This window comes from Carassius gibelio, chromosome A25 (genome assembly GCF_023724105.1).
Source record: "Carassius gibelio isolate Cgi1373 ecotype wild population from Czech Republic chromosome A25, carGib1.2-hapl.c, whole genome shotgun sequence".
Taxonomy (NCBI): domain Eukaryota; kingdom Metazoa; phylum Chordata; class Actinopteri; order Cypriniformes; family Cyprinidae; genus Carassius; species Carassius gibelio.
In genome coordinates this window covers 1278044-1305906 of record NC_068395.1, presented here as the reverse complement: position 1 = coordinate 1305906, position 27863 = coordinate 1278044, and the positions used below count along the sequence as shown (strand labels likewise).

At 34.7% G+C, this 27863-nt stretch overlaps 1 protein-coding gene across 5 annotated transcripts in view; it reads left to right on the top strand.

Annotated features, from left to right (window-relative positions):
- Positions 1-27786, top strand: part of LOC127947002 (neogenin) — a 75475-nt gene extending 47689 nt beyond the window's left edge. The window contains exons 8-29 of one of the 5 annotated variants that reach the window (XM_052543881.1): positions 3492-3711; positions 5116-5270; positions 6517-6665; positions 8047-8185; positions 9237-9286; positions 10449-10590; positions 13970-14080; positions 15785-15979; positions 16059-16154; positions 17761-17993; positions 18273-18411; positions 18922-19029; positions 19137-19331; positions 19412-19444; positions 20183-20242; positions 20333-20471; positions 21408-21619; positions 21693-21758; positions 23420-23575; positions 24505-24708; positions 24790-24902; positions 26206-27786. In XM_052543881.1, the coding sequence (XP_052399841.1) occupies positions 3492-3711; positions 5116-5270; positions 6517-6665; positions 8047-8185; positions 9237-9286; positions 10449-10590; positions 13970-14080; positions 15785-15979; positions 16059-16154; positions 17761-17993; positions 18273-18411; positions 18922-19029; positions 19137-19331; positions 19412-19444; positions 20183-20242; positions 20333-20471; positions 21408-21619; positions 21693-21758; positions 23420-23575; positions 24505-24708; positions 24790-24902; positions 26206-26280 (2990 nt within the window). In that variant the 3' untranslated portion in view covers positions 26281-27786. Of the gene's footprint in view, positions 1-3491; positions 3712-5115; positions 5271-6516; positions 6666-8046; positions 8186-9236; positions 9287-10448; positions 10591-13969; positions 14081-15784; positions 15980-16058; positions 16155-17760; positions 17994-18272; positions 18412-18921; positions 19030-19136; positions 19332-19411; positions 19445-20182; positions 20243-20332; positions 20472-21407; positions 21620-21692; positions 21759-23419; positions 23576-24504; positions 24709-24789; positions 24903-26205 lie in introns of those variants that run through there. The other 4 variants (XM_052543882.1, XM_052543884.1, XM_052543883.1 and 1 more) reach the window with 4 other exon arrangements.
- Positions 27787-27863: the final 77 nt, after the last annotated feature.

The window sequence follows — 27863 nt, the reverse complement described above, 5'->3', positions numbered from 1 at the left end:
GTGTTCTGGGTGGTTTTGGGTGTTCTGGTGGTTGATTTTGGGTGTTCTGGGTGGTTGATTGGGTGTTCTGGGTGGTTGATTTTGGGTGTTCTGGGTGGTTGATTTTGGGGGTTCTGGGTGGTTGATTTTGGGGGTTCTGGGTGGTTGATTTTGGGGGTTCTGGGTGGTTGATTGGGCGTTCTGGGTGGTTGATTGGGCGTTCTGGGTGGTTGATTGGGCGTTCTGGGTGGTTGATTTTGGGGGTTCTGGGTGGTTGATTTTGGGTGTTCTGGGTGGTTGATTGTGGGTGTTCTGGGTGGTTGATTTTGGGCGTTCTGGGTGGTTGATTTTGGGCGTTTTGGGTGGTTGATTTTGGGTGTTCTGGGTGGTTGATTGTGGGTGTTCTGGGTGGTTGATTGTGGGTGTTCTGGGTGGTTGATTTTGGGCGTTCTGGGTGGTTGATTTTGGGCGTTCTGGGTGGTTGATTGGGTGTTCTGGGTGGTTGATAGTGTGCTCTGGGTGGTTGATAGTGTGTTCTGGGTGGTTGATTTTGGGCGTTCTGGGTGGTTGATTGTGGGCGTTTTGGGTGGTTGATTTTGGGCGTTCTGGGTGGTTGATTGGGCGTTCTGGGTGGTTGATAGTGTGCTCTGGGTGGTTGATTTTGGGTGCTCTGGGTGGTTGATTTTGGGTGCTCTGGGTGGTTGATTTTGGGTGCTCTGGGTGGTTGATTGTGGGTGTTCTGGGTGGTTGATTGTGGGTGTCCTGGGTGGTTGATTGTGGATGTTCTGGGTGGTTGATTGTGGATGTTCTGGGTGGTTGATTGTGGATGTTCTGGGTGGTTGATTTTGGGTGTTCTGGGTGGTTGATATTGTGCTCTGGGTGGTTGATATTGTGCTCTGGGTGGTTGATTTTGGGTGTTCTGGGTGGTTGATTTTGGGTTGATTTTGGGTGTTCTGGGTGGTTGATTTTGGGTGTTCTGGGTGGTTGATTTTGGGTGTTCTGGGTGGTTGATTGGGTGTTCTGGGTGGTTGATAGTGTGCTCTGGGTGGTTGATAGTGTGTTCTGGGTGGTTGATTTTGGGCGTTCTGGGTGGTTGATTTTGGGTGTTCTGGGTGGTTGATTTTGGGTGTTCTGGGTGGTTGATAGTGTGCTCTGGGTGGTTGATAGTGTGTTCTGGGTGGTTGATTTTGGGTTGATTTTGGGTGTTCTGGGTGGTTGATTTTGGGTTGATTTTGGGTGTTCTGGGTGGTTGATTTTGGGTGTTCTGGGTGGTTGATTTTGGGTGTTCTGGGTGGTTGATTGGGTGTTCTGGGTGGTTGATAGTGTGCTCTGGGTGGTTGATAGTGTGTTCTGGGTGGTTGATTTTGGGCGTTCTGGGTGGTTGATTGTGGGCGTTCTGGGTGGTTGATTGTGGGTGTTCTGGGTGGTTGATTTTGGGTGTTCTGGGTGGTTGATTTTGGGTGTTCTGGGTGGTTGATTTTGGGTGTTCTGGGTGGTTGATTGGGTGTTCTGGGTGGTTGATAGTGTGCTCTGGGTGGTTGATAGTGTGTTCTGGGTGGTTGATTTTGGGCGTTCTGGGTGGTTGATTGTGGGCGTTCTGGGTGGTTGATTGTGGGCGTTCTGGGTGGTTGATTTTGGGTGTTCTGGGTGGTTGATTTTGGGTGTTCTGGGTGGTTGATTTTGGGTGTTCTGGGTGGTTGATTGGGTGTTCTGGGTGGTTGATAGTGTGCTCTGGGTGGTTGATAGTGTGTTCTGGGTGGTTGATTTTGGGCGTTCTGGGTGGTTGATTGTGGGCGTTCTGGGTGGTTGATTTTGGGTGTTCTGGGTGGTTGATTTTGGGTGTTCTTGGTGGTTGATTGGGTGTATGTATCTGGGTGTATGAAACTGTGAAATAAGTTTTTTACTCAAATTTAGTTCTTTTAATTTAATATTATGAACCTTGTTCTGCTTCTTTTAAGCAATTTGAGAGCAGATGCATGTACTTCAAGCTCTGAATCAAACATCATTAAACGGCCGGAGAGCTGTAATCTTTAGCTATAGCGCTCAGCTCTGCATACTGAATGAAGGTACAGAACCTCAAACCTGAAAGCTTCCCAGAATCCATTTTTGATCCTCAGCTGATTGAATCCACACCCTCTGGTCTGCTTTAGATTTCTATTTCGGTTTTATTTTATAATGTTTTTTTAGTGCATATCTAATAAAAATAATAATATCCCAAGGTCCCTTCTGTGCTTGATGTAATTTCCTGATTTAAGATCAATATATTCTATTCCGTTATAACTTATTCTGTTTTTTTCTGTTTTGTCTATTTTATTCTTTTATATTTTATTATTTTCTGTTATTCTGTTCTAATCTATTCTATATTTTTTTGTTTTATTCTGTTCTGTTCTATTCTATTTAACTACATTATAGTCTATTCTCTTTTTCCAATCAGCAGTTCTTCCTGGAGCTGATTGGCCAATTACACAGTCACATGTCAGTGGTTTTATGTTTGTAGGTTTATTGGTGTTTAGCGATACACAAGACTCATTCCCAGGAATGACATATTTTGAGGAATAGTTTGAATAAAATGTAATAATATAAAGATATATGGATGGATGGACAGATATTTATATATATTGTATGGCGATTAGGGCTGGGGGATGTGTGTGTGTGTGTCTGTGTGTGTGTGTGTGTGTGTATAATATATATATATATATATATGAATTATATTTCAACATTTTCACATTTTTTACAATATTCAATATATATATATATATATATCTCAATATGTTTCCTTTTGCATTTCAATAAAAAAATACTCTAGAGCAAGTGATCACTTACTGCTTTTTTTTTAAATGAACATATGTAATACGTATATGTAACCGAAGTAGTGCAAAACTAGTACAGAAAGCGCATTCTGTCAACTTTTTTAGTGCATGCAATCTCAATTTATATATATATGTGTTCCATTTTTGGAGGTTCGGAGCATTCTTTTTGAAAAGTATGCTTGAATTTGAAATATTCGATATTCTCAATAATTTTTTATTTTGCATCGTCGTCAAAATTATTGCGATATTATTGCTAGTATTCAATATATCGTCCAGCCCTAACGGCGATATCTGTCTATCTTTCTATCGGTCTTTATTTTTTTGCAGTAGATAAACCCCAGTCTCCTCGAATTTGCATCTACGACAGATTTCTTAGGACATGCTATTTTTACCTACTTCAGATGTAGTCATCAGTATGTTTTAATTGCAGGGACAGATGTGTAACTGTAATTAACATTGTGCACACTGATATGAATGTTAATGAAATGCTTCCCCTCAGTGTCCGTGCATGGTTAGCTCCATCTCCTGCTCTGTCTCATAGTAAATTTGCGGTTCCGTTTTGATTTTTGAAGTCGTAGTAGTTGTCTTTTCATTTACGTCAATTATTTTGTCCTTTTTTCTCACCCTCCCTCTCCTCTCTGTATCTATGATTTGCCCCCCTTGTTGACCCTCCCATCACAATCTCCCTCCTACGTACTCAAGACGTTGCCCTTCCTTCTGCTGTCCCTTCCCTGACCGATGACATGACTGATGTAGCGTCCAGCGCGTCCGAGCGCAGCGACCTGACGCCCTCCGCCCCTCGTGATGTCGTGGCATCTCTAGTGTCCACTCGGTTCATCAAGCTGACGTGGCGACTTCCTGCCGAGCCACACGGGGAGAACATCACCTACTCTGTGTTCTACAGTCTGGAAGGCACTAACAGGTTAAAGATGCTGAAAGATGCCAGCGTGTGATCAATGTTGGAAAATAATCATTTAACGTAGTTTAACAGAACCGTTTTCACTGCCTCTGCAGGCTATTAAAGGAATTGGCCACTGAAAAACAAGAGTATTCAGTTGAATGCATCACCATCAGTGTTTATGGCCCTGAGTATTCAGTAGCTTATATGATGTGCACAGAATGTGGATTTTCTGTTTAAAACACTTAAAATACACAAATAAACTACTAGATTTAACAAAAGAAACAACCAAAGCATAGTGTTAAGGTTACTGTGTCCCACAATGCAATGTGTCTGCCTACCATTTCCCATGTGACGTCCAGGGTCAATATTGCCAACTAAAACTATAAAAAAAAATTAATTGAAATAAAAAATGTTTAATATATTTTCTATATTATTATAAAATATTATAAATATAAAATAAAAATTCAAGGTTACCTTGAAAACAAACTGAAATAAATCTGAAGCACTTCAATTAACTGGAAATAGAAACTAAAACTGAAAAAAATTAAATAATAAAACTGAAAAAAATAAAAAAATAAAATAATTCAATTCAAGTTTATTTGTATAGCGCTTTTTACAATACAAATCGTTACAAAGCAACTTTACAGAAAATTATGTTTCTACAATATTTAGTAGTAGCTAGTAGTTTGTGCACGTTTCTAAATAGTAATATCAAAATAGTAATATCAAAAAATTATAATAAATTGTAAAGGTGGATTTATGAAATAATGTTAAGTTTAAGCACTTAAAATGGCTTACTAGAAATAAATACAAACTAAAACTAAAATGTAAAAAAAAAAGTTAATTAAACCTAAAAAGTTAAATAAAAAATATATATATGAATTAATAGTTTGTTATATTAAATTAATATTATATTAAATCATTAATAAAAATAAAAGCATGTAAAATCACTAAAAAAAATAAAATTCTAATGAAAACTGAAAAAATAAATAAGTTTTCATTAGAATTTTATTTATTTTTTTAGTGATTTTACATGCTTTTATTTTCATTAATATATATATATATATATATATATATATATATATATATATATATATATATATATATATATATATATATATATATATTTATTTATTTATTATTATTATTATTATTATTTTTATTATATATATTTATTTATTTTTTTGACATATTTGATCAAATTTAACTATAAATATATCAAAATGTTTAGTAAGAATATTTGAGCAGGGGGCTGTTTATGCCGATACCCCTGTGTTTGTTATGAACTGTCTTGACTCTTAACACACAAATTTGAGCTAGAAACATCTGCATTGACGTTCCTGATATTAATGTTGCAGGCCTAGCATCACACATCAGACACGTTTGTGTTAGTTTGATCACATATTAGTGTTTCTCTGCTCGCAGGGAGCGTGTGGAGAACACCAGCGGGCCGGGAGAGATGCAGGTCACCATCCAAAACCTCGTCCCAGACACCAGGTACACCTTTCGGGTGGTCGCGTCCAACGCTAACGGCCCGGGCAAGAGCTCCACCCCGCTAACACTGGCCACCCAGCCGGAGGGTAAAACCACCAACACACACTGCACACTTCAAGCATTGAACACTGGTTTCCCTCTCTCTCTCACGACACACACTGGTCCTGCTTGTTTACCAAACGCTGTAGATCTGGAGAGCTTCTTCACAGACTTCTCTTTCTGTCTGAGCTTTTACAGGCGACTAGTAGAAAAGAGACGAGAGCTCAGGGATGCATGTGAGGTCTGAGCTGTCAGGAAAGATGCATGTGATCTCACGGGACCAAAGGAGACTCGTCCACAGAGACAAACCATATCTGACGCATAGTGTGTGCTTCGATGATGCATGCATGCTTATTGATGCTTATAAAGCTGAATGCATCACAGTTTCCACCAAAATAAGAAGCAGAATAACAGTTTTCAACACTGATAATGACAATAAATGTTTCTCGAGCAGTAAATCAGTTTATTATCATGATTTCTGAAGATCATGTGACACTGAAGACTGGAGGAATGATGCTGAAAATACAGCTTTGATCACGGAAATAAATTATATTTTTAAATATATTGCAAGGTAAAAAATGTTTTTTGGAGTTGTAATAATATTACACAGTATTTCTATTTTTACTGTATTTTTCATCAAGTAAATTAAGCCACAGAGCAGAAGAGATGTCTTTAAAAACTCACTTTAGAGTTGCATTACATTACTTCTATTAATAATATTCTGTATTAAGTAGCATTAAGTTTTTAACATCAGGTGTGCATCATACAGTAGGGGTGTTTGTTAGTGATTTTACTGTTTTTAATTCATAACTATTTAATGTGTTTAAATGAACCTCTGTACATACTCAACCCGTCACAGTGTGAGATTCATCCGAATACACAGACAAAATGAATTAAAGCAACACAGTTTCGTCTTTCTAGGTCAAAACTCATGCGTCTGCTTTGCATGCGACACGTGGACCACAATGCATTGCGTCCGTTTGAAGTGTTGAATTCAGATGCCAGAATAGTCTTCTTTTAGCATGTGATATTGTCATTATTTAACGTCTCCAGCTGCGGTGGGTTGAGACGTGTCGTCTTTTGTCAGAGGTTTGCAAAGGCGAAAAGAATAAGTGAAAAAAGACGAACTGTAAGCAGTGAGGAAATGCTTTTGTGTTTTCAGATGCATGCTTAAAGCTGAAGCACAGACACACGTTTCTTCTGCTTTACTCTCAGTTCTTGCGTCTAAAACATGAGGGATTTCGGTGTTCATGCAGGAGTCTTGTTTCGATTGGTTTCTGTTGCGTCTCTCAGTTCAGGTCCCGGGTCCGGCTCCGAATCTGCAGGTGGTCTCTGTCAGCTCGTCCTCGGTCACTCTGAGCTGGGACAGACCGGTGACCGGACACGGAGAGATCCTGACCTACAGACTCTTCTACAGCGAGAAGAGCCGAGCCGAGGAGCAGGTGAGGAAACAGTGAAGAGGCTTCGTCGTGACATCACAGACATGAGCAATCACTACACTTATCTACATGCGTATATATTCAGTATCGATTGAGCTGGCCTGATCTGATGAATGACAGACGGAGCATGATCTTATCATAGGATTCGCATTGTAGTTATTTCTATGTTTGTATGTGTACCATAGAAACACCATGAAATATTCGGACAGATATCATGGTTATACTGTACTATGTTTTTTATACAATATAAACAATTATGAAATAGAACACATACACATACACATACACATAATAGAACACATACAAAAAAAAAGGTATTACCACAATAATGTAAAAAAATTAAATTAAAATTAATAATAATAATAATAATAATAATTATTATTATTATTATTAATATTATTACTATTATTAATAATAATAATATTATTATTAATATTATTAATATTATTAATATTATTAATATTATTTTATTTTTATTTAATATTTATTTATTTTTCTATTATAACAAGTTTGCCAAAAACATTGTATTTCCATAGCAATAAAACACAATTGTATCCATAAGTAAAAAGAGTAAAAATTTCCCAAAAATTAATTGCAAAAACAGGGTAATATCATAGTGAATGGGCACAAAATATGTGAAAATTTTTTTTTTTTTTTTTTTTTTAGATAAGTAAATATCCCCCCCCCCACCCAAAAAAACCCTGATGGCATTAAAAAAAAGAAAAAAAAAAAAGTTTTTTTTTATTTATTTAACTATTTTAATACTGTATTTCAAATACATATAAAACACTGTACTACAGTGTTTAAAAAAATAAAAACAGTAGTACCGTAGTAAATGTGCAAAAATATATTTAAAAACAGTGTTATAATAGAACACCTAAAAAAAAGGTATTACCACAGTGTAAATTTTTTTTTAATCGAAATGTATACACCATGAATAAATAATCTTTCTAGTCATGTATGGTTTATTATGATCGGACAATATTTGTGTGTGATGCAACTATTTGAAAATCTGGAATCTGAGCGTGCAAAAACATCTAAATACTGAGAAAATCATCTTTAAAGTTGTTCAAATGAAGTCTTAGCGATGCATATTACTAAGTCTTGATATATTTACAGTAGGAAATGTAAAAAAAAAAAAATTGTTTTGTGTTTTTTTTTTTTGTAAGAAAAATGTATAATTTTGACCCATACAATGTATTTTTGTCTATTGCTACAAATATACCCCAGAGACTCGAGACTGCTTTTGTGCTCCAGGGACACACATATACTCTGAAATATGAATATGGTCATGGTTCAGTAGCACAGTATATATCAGTATGAATCCTCCTCAGGCGGTGTATAATACAGTGGTAAAGATGTTAGACGTGTGTGTGTCCTGCAGCAGGTGGACGTCCCGGCTCCGTCCTGCACGGTGACGGGGCTCAAGGCGTTTACAGAGTACAGTTTCAGGGTGGTGGGGTACAGCAGACACGGCCCCGGCGTCTCCACCGAGGATGCTGTGGTCCAGACGCTGTCTGACGGTGAGATACTGCAGATGAAGAGCTGACCTCACACACATCTGGCAGTGATCAGGAGTGTGTGTTTGGAAGGAAGGCAGATGTTTTTCATTGGTTCAGTACAGCTGTGAATGACAGAAAAGTCAGATGTGCACTAAATATTGTTTTTTTTAATTGATCTGATTCAGATATAATTGATTAATTATTTGAGTAGAGTTTCTTTTTACACTTTTTTTTTTTTTTTTATAGTTTGTTTGAGATCTTATAAGTTGTGTGTGTGTGTGTGTGTGTGTGTGTGTGTGTGTGTGTGTGTGTGTGTGTGTGTGTGTGTGTGTGTGTGTGTTATTTATTTATATAATATTTATGTATTCTTTCAAATTTTTATTGTTTAACACAATTTATTTTCGTTTCATTTATATTTACATATGATTAAGGTTCACTTCCACAGAAGAGAGAATTAAATTAATCTAATTTATTATACATTTAAATAATCAATATTTAAAAATATTTAGTCTTTTTAATAAATAAAAAAATTATAGTTTATTTTTATTCAAACAATATTTATTTAGTTATACTCTGGTATGCATAAAAACTATATATATATATATATATATATATATATATATATATATATATATATATATATATTATAAATAAAAATTTTATTCAAAAGACTTTTCTGTATTGAATTAACTGTAAAAATATCAACACATTCTCTCATCATTTCTTTCTGATTTATCGCTGTCAAAATATTTATATTTCTATTGTATTTATTTATTTATTTTATGTGATATTTTATTTTTTTAATTGTTTTTTTAAGAGAGATTTGTCGCTACTGGATAAATTATACGTATATCAGAATAAGAATTAAATTCAAGTTTATTTTTACAGCACTTTTCACGATCAAACATCATTGCAAAGCAGCTTTACAGAAAATTACGTATATTTGCATATTGGTATATTTATATAGTTTATCATATTTTTTATATATAGCACACAAGTGTAAATAATCAAATGTACAAGTGTAAAATCAAATCAGTGCTCAGCTGAATGTGTGTGTGTGTGTGTGTTGCAGTGCCGAGCGCCCCCCCACTGAACCTCACTCTGGAGGTCCTGAACTCAACGGTGAGATCCTCCTTCATTGGTCGAGAGCTTTTTTCATGTGACTGTGAAATAATAATGTGGAGAGCATATGGGAAGCATTCAGGCTTTTCTGACTAATACTAGTTACAGTCATATTTCAGGTTCGGACAATATTCTGCCATGTTGAGAGGACGGAGAATTACAAAATAAGAGTCATTTAAAGACATTATTTCTTTGACTAAGCATAAGAATTTAATTTATTAGTCCCCCCCCCCCCAAAAAAAAATCTGTTTTCTCTTGAATTATTCTCATTATGATCTCATTAATATACCACTATTTTTTTTATATATATTAAGGACAGCATAAATACTCAAATAACTTATAAATACTGTATACTTTATTTTTTTATTTTGTTTATTTTTAAAGTGATTAAAATATGGATGAATATATATATATATATATATATATATATATATATATATATATATATATATATATATATTATTATTATTATTTTTATATTATAATATTATTATTATTTTTATATTATAATATTATTATTATTATTATTATTTTTTTAATTTATTTTATTGTTTTTTTTTTTTTTACAGTAATTTCAGTATGAATGAAAATGTGAAAATGTCACAAAGTAAAAAAAATGCAAACTATTTTTTAAAAATATGTTTGAAAATATTTTTTTTTTCCTACACTACAGTTTTTCTTACTGCATTATAAGCGGTAATTAATGTATATTGACTAATTTCTCGTGTGTGTGTGTGTGTGTGATAACTGTGCAGTAATGAGAACATGTAAGAAATTGTGATTCAATTTCATAAAAAATAATGAGACATCCTTAGCCAAAAATCCTAATGGTCCCAAAAGTAGAGGGATTTTTCTTTATGCGAAAGGTAATCTCTTAGTTCTTTCATCCGGGGTGAAGTGTGTCTCAGACATGCTCTTGACAGTTTGTGAGGTTGATCTGAGAATGAAAGTCCCAGCTGAGTGCATGTTTCTGGGTGTTTCCTTCACTCATTAGTGTGCAGCCCGAAGGCATCGCTCGTCTCAGACGCGTGAAACATGACAGCGTTAGCTCTGACGGGTTTCTGTCTTCAGAGCTCTAGACACTTCTACTCCCTCTAAGACTGGACTCATCATGAACTGGCTTCTCTTCACAAGCTCACCTGTGTCCTGTTTCCTGCCCCAGAGCATCATGGTCCGATGGCAGCCGCCCCCCGCAGGTGCTGTGAACGGAGATGTGACGGGGTATAAGATACGCTTCAGGAAAGGTCCGAGGAGAGCAGACGCAGTGGAGATGTGGAGCACACAGCTCTTCCAGATCCTCCAGGGTGAGACAGACCCAGCTCTCTTCTAGACTCACCCTCACTTTTAAACATCTTATGTGCTTTTGTCATCATTTAATTTTCTAAATAGATTTCTTTAATATTTTCTTTATTCATTTTAGAACGGCAACTTATTTTTATTTCTATTAGATGACGAGGAAACGTTTCTGATTTGCGTTTAAGTTTTTCAGATGTATAATATAATTTTTTTAAATTGAATATAATATCAGCTTTATTTAGTATTTTTTGTGCTTTGGTCATATATATATATAATTTTATTTGCAACTTAAACTTATATTTATTTCTGTCAGTCATTCCAATTTTATAGTTTATTAAAAATAGATTTTTCAGTCTTATATTTATATTTTATTTCATTTATTATCATTATTATGTTGGCTTGGCAACAAGCCAACATACTGTTATGCTATTTAAACTTCTTCTTCTTCTTCTTCTTTTTCTTATTATTATTTTTCTGACAGAAATTCTGAACGCATCTCCTCCTAGGGCTTTAAAGCCACAAGCCCCAAACTCGGCAGACACCTGCGGGATAGAGCGGTGCTGGTTGCTATATCTTTTCAGACTGATCAGACTTAAAGTTTTTTTTTTTATTAATTTTTAAATGTCAAAATTCATTACCCATAGACTTACATTGTCTGAGAAAAATTGCGCCCCTACAGTTGCAATGAGATTTAGGGGAGGAGTCGGGTTTCGTTTTACTTTTAAACCGGTTAAAAATACAAGTAAATAATACAATTTCCTTCAAACTGACAAGCTAAACCAACATATCTGATTAGTACAGGGGTTAGGGCTAATAATTGATTTCTGGGCAGAGAGCAGTCAGAAAGAGAAGAATCACGGCTGCTCAGCTCAGTCTGTCTCCACGGAGCTCACAACGAGCGAATTCATTCTTATTTAAGACCTTTTATAAAACGGCGATTGCACGCAATCCACACGTTAGAACACACCAAGAGCTGAATTCAGATGTTTCTGAACTGTTTAAAGTAATAACATGATATATTCGCGGCAGCCAAATGTCCGCGAGCTCGCGATGTATTTCTCTGAACACTTGAAGTCTAAATAGAGAATTCACAGCCTTTCACATTAAAACCCTGCAGCGAAACGGCACAAAACAAATAGAAGAATATATTATACACATGAAAATGAGTGTTTATATGTGCTTGTGAGATTTTATCTGTCAGACTGAAGTTCTGAACGTCACATCAATTGCTATCCATCGTCACAACATGGTATAGTCATTTATATATATTTTTAAGAGTTTCTTAAAATATTAATGCACACAATCCACTCATTAGAACAAAACAAGAGCAAAATCCAGGTGTTTGTTGAGCCGTGCAAACAAATATTCTGTGATAAAGTAATATCAAAACAACGCAATGTCATTTCTTCACGTCTAATGTGTGGAAGGCCAAGAGGGTCAAATACACGTGAATTTTAACTTGTCTCTGTAAAGGGTCTACTTTTTTTGGATACAAACATAATAACAACAAAACTTTGTGCACTTATAAAATAAAGATAACAAACAAGGTGTGCTGTCTGCAGCCTTGGTCTGCGCTGATCTTCATTTACAAACATCATTAAAATGAACTGTAACTCCATGAATACTCAATGAAGAGACATGAGAGATATATCTATAGAAAGCTTGACACGTCTACTTTTAAACTAAACAAGTGCTCCCGAACAAATATTCTGTGATAAAGTAATCCATATCAAAACAAAGCGATGTCCTTTTTTCACGTCTCCTTTCATTATATCTAATGTGTATGGAAGGCCAAGAGGGTCAAATACACGTGAATTTTAACGCGTCAACAACACGTTAAATACGTGTATTTCATGCGTAGACAACACGTATTTAATATTATTTATTTATCGGCGCTGCACAACATGGTAAAGTCATTTATATATTTTTTTAAGAGCTTCTTAAAATACTATATTACTCCAATGTTATATCCAATATTATTTAACGTGTTAAATAGTGTTGTTTACAAGTGAAAAATCAGCAGGTATTTAACATGTATTTCACGTGAAATACACTGAAGTACACCTTAAAAATCAGTTTGAAGAGGTCAATGTCATTGGCTGCTGAGGACTTGGGTCAAACCACTTCTGTGAGCTTAGTGGTTGGGGTGTACCATTCATAGACAGGCAACCACCATTTAACATGCTATAGATCAGCTTATTCAGCCTTATTATTTAGTCTTTTTTCTTTTCTGTTTTGTATAGCCTATAGAAATAATATATTTAAGTTTCAGTTTTATGAAATATTTATTTTATAATAAATAGTAATTAAAATTTTGTGGTGATAGTATAACGTTTATAAAACTTACAGTATTTTGTAATGAAACAGGACTTTTTGTTTAGCTCTTGACTCACCGAAGTATACTATATATACTGTCCCTTCTTTAATTTTTCAGTAATGTGTGATAACTTAAAATATGTTGTCAGTACTATTAAAATAAGATTAAATTGAATGGTATTTAGGAGATTATGGTTTTTGCATGACTTATTTCGCATTCAACTAGACAACCCTGTTGTAGCTGTTATCATAGCCTAGGCTTTTTATTTAAAAAGAAAAAAGCAAGGGACCATGGAAAAAGAATGTTGCAGGTGTATTTTTTTATGGTATTATTATTTTATTTTTTTGCAGCGGGGCAACTCAAGAATGTTGGGCACACAAGTACTGTGGCTCTTTTGCCCCATGGCCAAGATGGCCAAGCCAACATCAAAGTTAGTTCACTAACTTTAAATTCTAGTTATTATTGTTATTATTATTATTATTAATAAATAACTTTGATACGGTTTTATTTTAATTAGAACTGCGATTTAAACTAAATTTTATTTTTTACGTTTTTGTAAATGATTTGATTTTTTTTCATGTAATATTTATTTTATATCATTTCAACTTTATTTAGTAATTTTAATGCACTTTTGACTATTATAATTATATATATATATATATATATATATATATATATATATATATATATATATATATATATATATATATATATATATATAATTATTTCAGGCAGTTTAAAATAATTTAAAATAAATTTTTCATCTAATATTTTTTGCTATATCTTATTTTAGATTTATTTCAATAACAAACCTATTTTGATTAGTTTTCATTTTAGTTGATTAAAACACTGCCGCAGAAATAAAAAAAAGCTACCGAACGAGACTGGAGTCACATCTAGCATATCTTTTGACTTGATCCTGTAAGAAATGGGCAAAAACCTTTACAAATGTTCTCAGAAAAGAAAAGAAATATTCCTGAATCTTAAGAGAAGTGTTTAGTATCTGCTGCTGGTGTAACGCACATGTATTTCTCTGAGTGGTGATGCTGACGGTGTCTGGTGGTGTCCAGGTCTGGAGAGAGGACAGCTGTACAGTGTGAGAGTGTCGGCCAGCACCGTGAACGGATCTGGACCGGCGAGCGACTGGAGCACAGCCGAGACCTTCCAGAACGACCTGGACGGTAATCAAACACAACTATTTATTTATTTTATTTTTTTCAGTAAATAAAGAAATAAGCTGTATTTTTGGGCTATTACAGCCATTTTTTCTCCTTTATGTTTAGGGCTATTATTTGCATTTTTTTTTTCAACAACATTCTGGGTGTTTAATCTCACCCCAACATCAAGAGGAAAATACTAAATTATATTTTGCATTAAAAGAAAAATCTAATCTAATTTTAAAACCATTATGGCCATTTTTAAACCATAAATGCATTTAACTTTTATTTTCATGATTATTACGCACACATTTATGCTACTGTAATAATAAGTGTTTGTTTATTACTTAGGTAAAGCCTAATTGTATTTCTTCATCATGGTAATGTTTATTTCATGGCATTTAATATATTTACTGATCATTTAAATAAATCAACTGTGAGAATTGCATGTGATCGTGACAATTTAAGGGAAAAAAAGGTGCTCAATTGTCACGATATACATAATCACAATGGTCCTGGAAATAGACTTCTTTTTTGTTATATAAATTATAATTTATTATTATTATTATTATTATTATTATTATTATTATGGGTCCCAGACATATCCTTTAGAAATTCTCTCACAGTAGTAATTGAAAGCCATATTTCTGCGTTGAAGGAAGCTGTGAGAGGAATATTTATAGCTGTTTCTTTTATTTTGTTTCTTAATATTAATAGCTGGGACCCAGGGTGTGTGTTCAGAGTGTGCTAAAAAGAGAAAAGCTCTCTGACAGCCAGACCAAGCACTGATTCCTCCACTTCTTCTTGAATTAGTGCCTAGTCCAGTGTTTGAAATAATGAGTCTGTTTAATGACTCTAGATCCTGAAGGTTGTGACGGAAATTAGCAGCGTTTTCTGAAAGAGAAGAGTGATTCATGTGGAAGAACTCAAACATATTAAAGCAGATAGAGAGATGGATGGATTGATGGATAGAATGTTTATATATCAAATAAGGAAATGTAAATAAGTTAATATAAAAATAAATGAAATGGTAATATAAGTTTACATACGTGCACTGTTTTTGAGGTTTAATGTATATTAAAATTTTTAAAAAGATTAATTGTTTGTCTTTTTAAATTTTATATATATATATATATATATATATATATATATATATATATATATATATATATAATAAACATATAATAAACATATAATTTAAAATGTATAATTTTTAAAAAGATAAATTGTTAGTCTTTTAAATTTTTATTTATAGTAATATTATAATTTATATAATTTTTAAAGTTTTTAAAGTGATTTTTTTAGTATCAAATTATATATATATAATTTAGATTTTTTTTATGATTGTTAACGTAATATCAAATATTTATATTTATATATATATATATATATATGCATGTGTATATATATAAAATTAAATGATTGCTAATATCAAATAACTTATGTATATATATATTTTTTACTTTTTTTAATGATTGGTAATACCAATTATATATATATATATAATTTTTATATAAAATTTTATGTATATATGTATATATGTGTGATTATATGTGTGTGTGTGTATGTATATATATATGTATGTATGTGTGTGTGCGTGTGCGTGTGTGTATATATATATGTATGTATAAAGTTTTTTTTTTAATGATTGTTAATATGACATAAGAAAGCTCAGCCCTGTGAAGGATCAGTGTGATGTAGCTGGTGTGTTAACTGTGTGTGTCCCAGAGTCTCAGGTTCCAGGAGTCCCCAGTTCTCTTCAGGTTCGTCCGCTGGTGAACCGAATCGTGGTGAGCTGGACTCCTCCAGGAAATCAGGAGGTGTTAGTGCGAGGTTATAAGATGGGATACGGGATCGGCAGCCCTCACGCGCACACGGTCAGTCTGGATTACAAGCAGCGCTTCTACAGCATCGATGACCTCGGTGAGTGCACAACACACACACGGTCACATGTCCACATGAGGTGTTTACAGACGCTTTTACACTAATGTTTCCACTCCAGATCCCAGTTCCCATTACGTCATCACCCTCAAGGCTTTCAACAACATGGGCGAAGGCATTCCCATCTACAACAGCGCCACCACCAGACCCCAGACCGGTACCACACACACACACACACACACACTTTCACATGTCCATTCATGTTATTTTAAAGCATATATAGCATGATTTAACTGTCTCTTTTATATCTAGCATCAGACATGTTTCTGTTTTCTGGTTTTTGCATCTGTCGGCTTCTCAGAGTTTCCTCAGATAGAGCGAGTTTAGCGTTAGCTTGTATGAGACAGTCATTTATTACCGTTTTCTGCTGAGCCTGCGGTTTTTGTTGTTGTTGACAAAAGCTAAATCAGTTTAGAGAGAAAAATCCATAGCTATTCCAGGTGTATTTTAATTAAATGTTCAGAGCTCTGTTGATCAGCCACATGCTGTTAAATACAGGATCATTTGGATTTGCACCTCTTATATATTTGAAAAAAATAAAATTAAAATAAAAACGCTGGAACTGGATAGACATAAAAAACACAATAATAAAAGCTCTCTAGTTTGAAAGTAAAGAAATTAAAACAGCCATGCATATTAGTATTGTAATTTTACTGTTTTATTTTAAAATAGTTACATTTATTGTAATAAATTTTATTACCGTTATTTTCATTAAGTTGTATTATAAAAATATTTCTATTATTTATTTTGTTTTTTACAGTACAATAGTATTATTGTGGTAGTAATATATATTTAAAACATTGTATCATTTAAAAATATTTTGAATAATAATAATAATAATAATAGTAATTATTATTTTAAGTACTGTTAGTAATATTTGTATTTTACTGTAAAATATTATTATTGCAATAGTAATATATTTTTTGTATTTCTACAAAGCAAATTGTTACAAATATTTTGAATAATAATTATTATTAAATACTGTAATAATTATTATTTTAAATATTATTAAATACTATTTTTATTTTAAAGTAAAATAAAATTATTGTAATAGTATTTTGTATTTCTGTAAATCAAATAAAGTAAAAAATATTTTGAATAATTATTATTATTTTAAATACTGTTATTTAAAATATTATTAAATACAATTTTTATAATTTTACAATTAAATAGCATTATTGTAATAGTAGTATTTTTTGTATTTCTGTAAATAAAATAAAATAAAACCTATTTCGAATAATAATAATTATTATTATTACTAAATCTTGTAATATAATAATAATTTTAAATCCTATTATAAATGAGATATTTTTAATTTTACAGTAAAATAGCATTGTTGCAATAGTAAAAACTTTTTTTTATCATTTCCTGTTTTAATATTGTTTAAAATGTTATTTTATTTATATTTTTATACATATATTTCCATTGTAAGTGCATCACTTGCAATTTTAGTTTTTTTACAATCTGAGTGATCAGTTGAAATGATTTTGTTATATTAAACCTTATGTTATATTTCTTTAACCAGTGAGTATTTTTCTGTACACAATGTATACAACATAATGTTTTAGCATATATATACACACACAGTTTTAGTTTAGATATGGGCCTTGTTATTTCTAATTCTGTCTCTTTCTCTTTTTTCATTCATCTTTCCTCTCTCTCATCCACATCTGAACCATTAATCCCTTTTATGTCATCATATGTGGTTTTGTTGTGTTTTATTTGGTCCTCCGTTTCTCCTCTGTGTGTGCCGCTGCTGTCAGACCCCATAGACCCTGATATTGATTTCTATGAACTCTTTAATAACCCATACACCCCAGCACCTGACCCCGCACCCATGCTGCCCCCGGTGGGTGTCCAGGCCACCGTCCTCAGCCACGACTCGGTCAAAGTCAGCTGGGCCGACAACTCACTCGCCAAGAACCAGAAGATCACCGACTCCAGATATTACACCATCCGCTGGAAGACCAACATCCCCGCCAACACCAAATACAAGGTACCCATCGCCTCCATCCAGTGCTGTTTGATCATACTGAATCATATCGGTCATAAACTGAAGATATGAAAATACAAATACTTATAAAAACAGCACTGGTTTTGAACAGTGTTTTTAATTTCCTTTTCATAGAGCGCCCTCTAGTGTTCACTGACTCAGAATGCGTGTGTACTGCATGTAATGTGTTCCAGGAAGCAGTGATGAACTTTATTAATGTGTGTGTGTGTGTGTGTGTGTGTGTGTGTGTGTGTGTGTGTGTGTGTCTGCTGGTTTGGTCAGATGGCGAACACCACGACCCTGTTCCATACGGTTACGTCTCTGAAACCCAACACGCTTTATGAGTTCTCCGTTATGGTCACCAAGAGCCGCAGGAGCAGTACATGGAGTATGACGGCCCACGGGACCACCTTTGAGTCCAGTATGAGCATGCACACACACACACACACACACACCCATGCACACATACACAAAACATGGGTTCTCTCAACCTGTGCACAATATTTTTGGGGTTTGTAATAAAAATGAATGCATAAAGTACATAAAACACAGATGTTTAGTTTCACGATGCATGCAAGATGAGTGCATATTTAATAATTGTGTTATTTGCATTTTGTTCTCAAAGTTTTTTCATTGTTTTTTTTTTCTATACAAATCAGATTCAACAAATCCATTGGATTACATCCATTAATTTAAGTTTTTTTTCTTTAAGATCAATAATTTTCTATGAGAGTATAAACATACATACAAGTATATGCACACACACAAGCAAGAAGAAAAAAAAACATAAAAAGGGGTGAATAAAATGAATGCAAATAATAATAAAGCATCAGAAAAAACTATCTTCTTTGCATTTGAACATGATTTGGGGAGTAACTGCTGTGGCGAAGCTTTATTTAGTTGTATTGTCAGGGTCTGGTGTGGTTTGTAGTTCCCAGCTCTGCTCCAAAAGATGTGACCGTGATCAGTAAAGAGGGAAGTCCACGAATCATCAACATCAGCTGGCAGCCTCCGACTGAAGCCAACGGCAAAATCACAGGTGCACCCAAAACATGCATGACATTTACCTGATCACATCATCACAGGAGGTACTTCATCAGCCATGCATCCAAACAGAGAAGCAGACGTTTGCTCTCCGTCTCTCAGGGTACATCATCTACTACAGCACTGATGTGAGCGCTGAGGTCCATGACTGGGTGGTGGAGCCCGTGCTGGGGAACAGACTGACCCATCAGATCCAGGGGCTGACGCTGGACACCACGTACTTCTATAAGATCCAGGCCAGAAACTCCAGAGGCATGGGACCCATGTCAGACGCGGTGCAGTTCCACAGCCCTAAAGGTAAAGCGGACCCTCGCTTAGACTCGTCTGTTAGAGCTCAGCTTATAATCGTGCATCGATCTGTTTGTGTTTGTCTCCAGCAGAACCATCAGACGAGATGTCCAGTGATCAAGGTAATTAAACATCTTTCAGTGCAGAAGGAGTTTGAACTGTCACATAACAATGCATTAATAATTATAACTTATTATGTCTGTTTATTATACGTATTGATTCAAAGTGCATTGAATAATGTAACCCAGCACATTTGATTTTAATAATGCATTAGTAAATGTTGAAATTCACATTAACTAAGATTAATAAATGCTGTGGACGTATTGTTCAAGCTTAATAAACTAGTTAACTAATTAACCTCGTTGCAAAGTGTTACTTTTATATTATTATACTTATTATTTGATATTTAATCAATGTATTTAGAAGTAGATATTTAGAAGTTTAATACTGTTAAAAATGTCCAGACATTAAAACAGTTGAAGCACTTGAAATTGAAATTATTATTATTTAAATAAAATTAAAGTAGATTTATTTAAATTTCAAGTTAAATATATGTGTGTGTGTGGTATAAGGTATAGGTATACACTTAATTTAGTTTTATATATTTATAAATGTTTATCATTAAATAAAAAGTCTAAATAATTATATATATACATTTTAAAATTTTAAATATTTTTACTATATTTAAAATAAAATATTTAAATATTTTAATTACTTATACAATTTATATACAATATCATTTTGCTGTATATAAGAAATAAAAATCTATTATATATTTTTTGAAGAAGTTAAATATATAGAATCTATAAAATGCATATATATAATTTCAAATAAATGTATAATTTGGCTGTTGTCTGTAGGGCTGCAAGTCAAATCCGGTCCCCCGACCCCCCCGGAGCACGGGATCGGATCAAACATGGGTAAACCGAGAGAAGCGCTCTCTAAAGACAGCCGTGTGATGTGACGAGGACCTGCGGTGGAGTAACTCTGTGTGTGTGTGTGTGTGTCAGATAAAGCAGGCATCCGCGGCAGCCAGGAGAAGCATGTTCTGGTGATGGTGGTGATTGTGTCTGTTGGTGTGTTCACTATCATCGCTGTGATCGTGGGAGCCGTCCTGTGCACACGCCGCTCCAACTCCCTCCAGAAGAAGTGTGTTCTTTTAATTACACATCTCTATTTAAACAATAATAGCTCATAACAATAAGTGTTATTTCCACATTGCCTAGAAACCTGTTAACTGTGGTAAAATCAGTGTAATGCACCACAGCATGAATGAAGAATTACAAGTACAGAAGAAGATCTCAGTAATTCTGCAGGATCTGGCTTCAGTTCATCTCGATTGTTGTTATTCTGTCACAAAGAATCAATCTTATTAAAATATAAAATTACTGCCTATTTAAATGAAATGAGAAAGTGGGGCTTTAATGTGATGTTAATATTTAAATGCATATGACAATAATTGTAAATGTTCATTTTAGAAGTTTAAAAATGTATTGATGATAGTGTATATTTAATATATGAAATATATTTGATATTACAAAAAATTATTCTAAAGTGCCATAAACCGAAATTTTCATAGTGTATCACATATATAGTATAGTGTTACATTTATATAATGCATCTATAAAGCGTAGAGTTCCGCTCCTTGATTCTGATTGGCTGAGCCGTGTTCTAAATTCCGCTACAAAGTAACACACACCTTTGTTTACTTCTGTGTGTTGCTCGGCAACCACTTTGTTACAACCACAGCTGTTTCTGAGGAACTACATTGTTTGCTGGAAGAATACTGTTTTTATTAAAATCATTACACTTTATTTGCTCTGTTTTATTTTGTGAAACCTTACTACGTTTATTGAATAACTGTTTTATGAAAGCAATAAGCTCCGTGAAGCTGTGGTTTACAGTGAACTTATAACAAAGCCCCTTAACTGTTATAAATTCACTGTATTAAACTTTGTTTAATAATTTTTTAATAATATGTATATATATATATATGTATATAATATGCATAATATATAAAAAATGGTTAATTATAAAACAAAATATAAAATATTCAGGTAATAACAATAATAAAAGATATTGAAGTGTGTTTGTTCTCAGGAAGCGAGCGGCCTGTAAGTCCAGCGCTGGTTCACACAAGTACAAGGGTTCATCTAAAGAGCTGAGTCCTCCTGATCTGTGGATCCATCACGAGCGTCTGGAGCTCAAACCCATGGACAAATCCCCCGAGCCCAACCCCGTCCTGACAGAGACCCCCATCCCACGGACCGCCCAGGAGCCGTCCCATCAGAGACGGGGTGAGAGCCTCAGCTTCACCTCACCCGGTGTCCAGGAGCCAGTCTGCTTCATGATGCACTTCTGTGTGCGCAGGTCAAGAGACGGAGGACAGTCGGAGGGGAGTGAGACCCAAGATGATGATGCCGTCCCACTCTCAGCGTAAGTTCACAAGCAGTGATCGTGTCCTGCATCTCAGCCTGTCCTGTGCTTGTCATGTTGTGCTGAGTGAAGCCCAGCTGCATTCGTCTTGAGTCACAGTAACAAACTACATCCAAACCTAGTGAGCGTCTGTCTTAAACAGCTTTTAAGATCATTGAGATGTGTGCACAATACAGGCCGCATGTCACATTGTCTTTTAAGATCGCATGTATTTGCGTATTACATATATCCTTCCTAGTGAAAGCAGCCCCATAATGCATTGCACTCCAAAAGCTATATTAGTGATGGGGGACGATTTTAGAGAAATTAAAGATGAATTTCTAATTCATTCAATATAACAGTTCAGCCTAATTTTACGAAATATTTGCATGTGCTTTTTATTTATTATGTTTCATAGAATATAGAATACTAACACTTGACTATTGTTTTTTTATTTCTATTTTTATATACTTATTTATATGTACTTATATATATTACCTAAATAAATTCCGCAAATAAAATTACAAATTAATAAAATATATTAAAAAAAAATGTAAAGGTAAATTGAATAAATATTTGTAACTTTTTTTTATTATTTTATTTCTTTACTGTAATTTTAACTAATCTACAACTGCTTTTATTTATCTGATGCACACAGTCGCTGTCAATGTAGAGCGTTCCAAATCACTCAAAGGTATTTCATTTAATTTAGAATGCCGGCTATGTAGGGATGCTGCCTATGTACAGAAGCTCGGATGCTGTCTATGTAGGGATGCCGTCTATGTAGGGATGCTGCCTATGTACAGAAGCTCGGATGCTGTCTATGTAGGGATGCCGTCTATGTAGGGATGCTGCCTATGTACAGAAGCTCGGATGCTGTCTATGTAGGGATGCTCGGATGCTGTCTATGTAGGGATGCCGTCTATGTAGGGATGCTGCCTATGTACAGATGCTCGGATGCTGTCTATGTAGGGATGCTCGGATGCCGTCTATGTAGGGATGCCTTCTATGTAGGGATGCCGTCTATGTAGGGATGCTGCCTATGTACAGATGCTCAGATGCTGTCTATGTAGGGATGCTCGGATGCCGTCTATGTAGGGATGCCGTCTATGTAGGGATGCCGTCTATGTAGGGATGCCTTCTATGTAGGGATGCCGTCTATGTAGGGATGCTGCCTATGTACAGATGCTCAGATGCCGTCTATGTAGGGATGCTCGGATGCCGTCTATGTAGGGATGCCTTCTATGTAGGGATGCTGCCTATGTAGGGATGCTGCCTATGTACAGATGCTCGGATGCTGTCTATGTAGGGATGCCACCTATGTAGGGATGCTGCCTTTGTACAGATGCTCGGATGCCGTCTATGTAGGGATGCTGTCTATGTAGGGATGCTGCCTATGTACAGATGCTTGGATGCCGTCTATGTAGGGATGCTCGGATGCTGTCTTTGTAGGGATGCCACCTATGTAGGGATGCTGCCTATGTACAGATGCTTGGATGCCGTCTATGTAGGGATGCTCGGATGCTGTCTATGTAGGGATGCCATCTATGTAGGGATGCCGTCTATGTAGGGATAGTGCATATTAGTGTTGTCACGGTACCAAAATTTCAGTATTTGGTACCGATACCAGTGTAAATCCACTGCTGGTGTCGTGGTAAGCTCACTGTGTGTGTGTCTCTCAGCTGTGATTAACGCTCACCCCATCCATTCCCTCGATCATCTTCATCACCATCATCATCATCACTATCACCTGGCGCCGCGTGGCTACCTTCATCACCAGATCAGCCTGAGAGCACCTGCCTCCCCGAGCTCTTCCTCACACACTCCTCCGTCTGCAGGTGAGAGCTCCAGAGATCACATGATGCAGCTGTGTGCCATCTTCATGCTTCTGCTGGCTACTTCACACGACTCCGTAGTACATTATTATTATCTATTAATTAATTAAATAAACATCAAGTAAAAAAAATATTGTTCAATGTTTTAATAAAAAATATATTTCTATAAAATATATGTACAACACAATATTTGGGTAAAATACATATATACAACTTTATCTAAAAATACATTTTTATTATTTTTCAAATAATAAATGTATTTAAAAAAAGAAAAAAAATTAAAAATAAGATCATACTAAATGCATGTTGTTTTTTATTTAGTACTGTCCTGAGTAAGATATTGTACATAAGATGTTTACATTTAGTCCACAAGACAAAAAATGGCTCAAATTATTAAAATATCCCCATTCAAAAGTTTCATTCAAAATCATAAAGTCACTGCTGGAAAGGGTGCAAATATGTAAAGATGCTGGAAAACTGAAGAATCTGCAGGAGCTGGAGGAGTTTTCTGAAGAATGCTGCTCAGTTTTTTGTTTTTTGTTTTTTTTTTGTTTTTTTTGTGCATATAAGAAAATTAATCCAGGATCATGTGATTATTGTAAGGTTTTTCTGATAATCGAATAAAATTTATTTGACAAAAAAAGAATGCTGCTCAGTTTAACTGTTCAGAACAAACAAGAGACTCATGCACAACCATCACAAAACAGAAAGACAGTCGAGGATCATCCGAGGAACCACACGCAGTATTAAGAATGGAGATATTTTATATCTATATTATATAATTTCAGCCATTTTTTGTCTTGTGGACTGAATGTACACATCTTTTATGCACAATATCTTACTCAGGACAGAACTAAATTAAAAAATAACATGCATTTTGTGTGATTTCACTTATTTTGTTCAAATAAAAATACAATTGTGTGTGTGTGTAGAATGTGTGAGGAATCAGGCCCCTGCACCTGAAGCTCCGGTGGCCCCCGGTCAGCCCCACACTACAGCGGATCTACAGAAGACAGAGACGCTGATCGGAGAAGAGCCGAGCACACACCCACTCAAGAGCTTCGCCGTGCCAACCATCACTGTTTCCGCCCATACCCCGCCCCCCTACGAGACCGCGTTACCCAGCACCCCTCTGGGTCTGCTTCCTGGTTATTCAGTCCTAAATTACATGAGCGTGGTTGGTTGTGGAGCTCACAGCAGGTTTCTCTGTGTTTCAGGGCCTGGTGTGAAGACAGCGTCTGTCGGGACATTAATTCGAGCTCGAGCTCCGATGGCAGTAACAGTCCCCAGTGCTCCTGACCAATCAGAAAGCAGCATGATGCTGGACTCGGTGAGTGCTGGAGACGCGCATCACTTCCTGTTATACAGAGGTGACCTCGATGGCACACTGTTTCAGAAAAGACTTCGTTATCAAACACGTCACCACTTTAGTGTTGTTTATACACTCTTACAGTTTCTATTCATAATTTGAATCGGCTGTTAATATTGTATTTTCGTTTTTCTTAATTTCAGGTTAATTTTTAGTAATTCTATGTGCTTTTGTATTTTTTTTTTTTTAGTTTTGGGTTTTAATATGTATAACTAATTCGATTTATTTATTTCAGTTTTACCTCTATAGATTAGTTGTATTTTTTTTCTCTAAAACATCCCATAATTTTAGTGCTTCAGGTTAAACACTCAAGTTTCTAATGTCAATTTAGTTTGTTTTTCTCCTAAATACTTTCATTTGATCAAATTTTTATATAGTTTTAGTTCTAAGAAAAGTAAAAAGAGATTTAGCTGAAAGAAAATGAAGCCTATTTCTAGAACCAGCAAGGTTTTTTTACATTATGATATTTACATATATGACAAATAAGCAGTTTATTAATTTAATACTTAATGAAGAGACTATTAATAAACAGTCTTTAACCCTCTGGGGTCTGAGGGTCTTTTTGGCCCTGGAGAAGTTTGGGCATGCCCTGAAATTTGTGCTTTTTTCAGTATATTAAAGAAATATTATTAATGGCTAATAATTCAGATTCAGCACAAACTGGGCTACAATAATATGTAAGCAACATAAATGTATGTTTGTGTTTTTTGAGAAAACAACATTAATTTGTGGTTCGTGAAAGTTCTCATTTCTCGATTTGATTTTTTTAATGAAAAAAAAATATATATATATAAATTTTTTTGCAAATTTTGTCAATTTTCATTAACATTACATTTTTGTTTTAAATCATTCATATCAAATGTAGTAAAATTGCTACTTTTCGAAAAAATAAATTTTTTTATAAAGTGTGAATTATATGAAATTATATAAACTCTTATATGAAAATTTGAATGTTTAATTTTAAATTTTTCTTCCTATTTATTTTCTTTTTACTCACTGGTTGGCTTAATTTGAATGGTTTTGTCTTTCTGTCTAATTTTGTATAACGAATAACTTTAATTTGTGCTGCGCTTCTTAAATGCATGTGTTTTGTTTGTTTTGTTGTAGGTTGCGCTGTAGTGTCTTGCTTTATCCCCTCACTCTTGTTCCTGTCACTCTTCCTCTTTCTGCTTTTGTTTTTTGGCTCTCTTTTCTCCTCCGTTGTCTTGCATCCCTCAATCCTGACTCTAACACGGCTCCTGTGGCATGGCTCTCTCTCTCTCAGACGGATGAACTCTCAGAGGAGATGGCCCACCTGGAGGGTCTGATGAAGGACCTGAACGCCATCACCACGGACTGAACCGCTGCAATCACTCACGGCTGAACCGTGTTCTCAGGAACGACCGGGACATTTGAATGAACGCTGATCTCAGATCAGCCTTAAGAATGACTGAAAACAGATCACGGATTCATCTTCTGCATCCTGCATGGAAGAGAAATCTGTAAAACGATCAAAACTCAATGCCATTTTTCAACTTGGATGAACCGTTCTGCACAGAAATCCTTTTACATTTTTTTTTTTTGGAGGATTGTTTTTGCATATTCCATATTTTTACCCTGTATACATATGTTTTCATTGTCTGCAAGGTCTTTTTAAAGGACAAAACCTTGCATGCTCAAACTTTGGGCTCCATTCATGAAATGCAAGCAACATAATTTAGTGTAAATTATGCATAAAACCATTCGTATGTAAACTTGTTGCATTCACATCAATGCAAAAATTTACATAATGAACCATTTAAACCAAAATTTGTACATGGATCATGAATATGAAACCATTCTCACATAAATTCACAAAACCATCTTTGCGTAAATTGTCAAATGGACATTTTCTCAGTGTCTGTCGTTGCATTAGAATTGAATGTCGAAGATTTACATAAGAGCAGATATTGAACAATTTACAAATAATCTATGAACAATTGTTTTTGTTTGCTCATGAACGTTTCATGGATTTTCTTTTTCAGTTTCTTACATCATGTTTAAATGTTTAATCTCTGGAGGGAAATGAAGATTTGTCGTCCTCACACGCTGGTAGCATTAAAGTCCAAATATGCATTTTCCAACATGGACATGCGGACATCTTGCAGATCTTGCTTTATGGCCATCTTAATTCAGACTGAATCGAGTGACGATGATGTTCGGTGCTTCAGAAACTCCTCAAACGTGAGACTTTGTGAGAACGGAGATGTACGTTCCTCTTCCTCGGGACCCTGATGCCTGTTTTTGGGGCCCTAGAGATTCATCATGAAGGAGTTTAATGCCAGGTGACTCTCAGATTTTTGTACTTTGAGAGCTATATATATATATATGACAAACTGCAAATCTTTGCTTATGTGAGTACTTTGTACACTCTCAAAAAAGGAAATGTTTTATATATATATTCATCTTCCTGTTGGTTTTTATATGAAGATGACACATTGCTTTGTAAACATTTTCCATGTAAGTTATGAAGGGTTAAATTGTCTGCGTTGTTTTCACCGTGCTGTTTAGCCAATCCCTTCTCCCAAAGAATGAGCGAAAGAAAATATCAGCGACAAACTCTGCCTTGCTCGTGTAGTTTTTCGAGTCATGAATGTCAATGTGGCTGTAACAAGGTAAGCTTATGAATACAGTTGTTTGTGTTTACAATAACGGGGGAAGATTAAAAAAAAAAGGGAAAAAAGACACCGAATTATGATATATAGTGTACCATCAACTGGCATTTGCACTTTTTATATTTTGGATTTTAAATGAACGCTGATGACTTGTGAAATATGAACCTATTTTCTGTAATGATGTCACAAGTAAACAACTGGTTTCAAAGACATTTAACTGTTGTTTATTTTGTTGCATTATTATATTTGACCATTTTGCATTTGGTGTTTGCTGGAAAACATTGCTTAT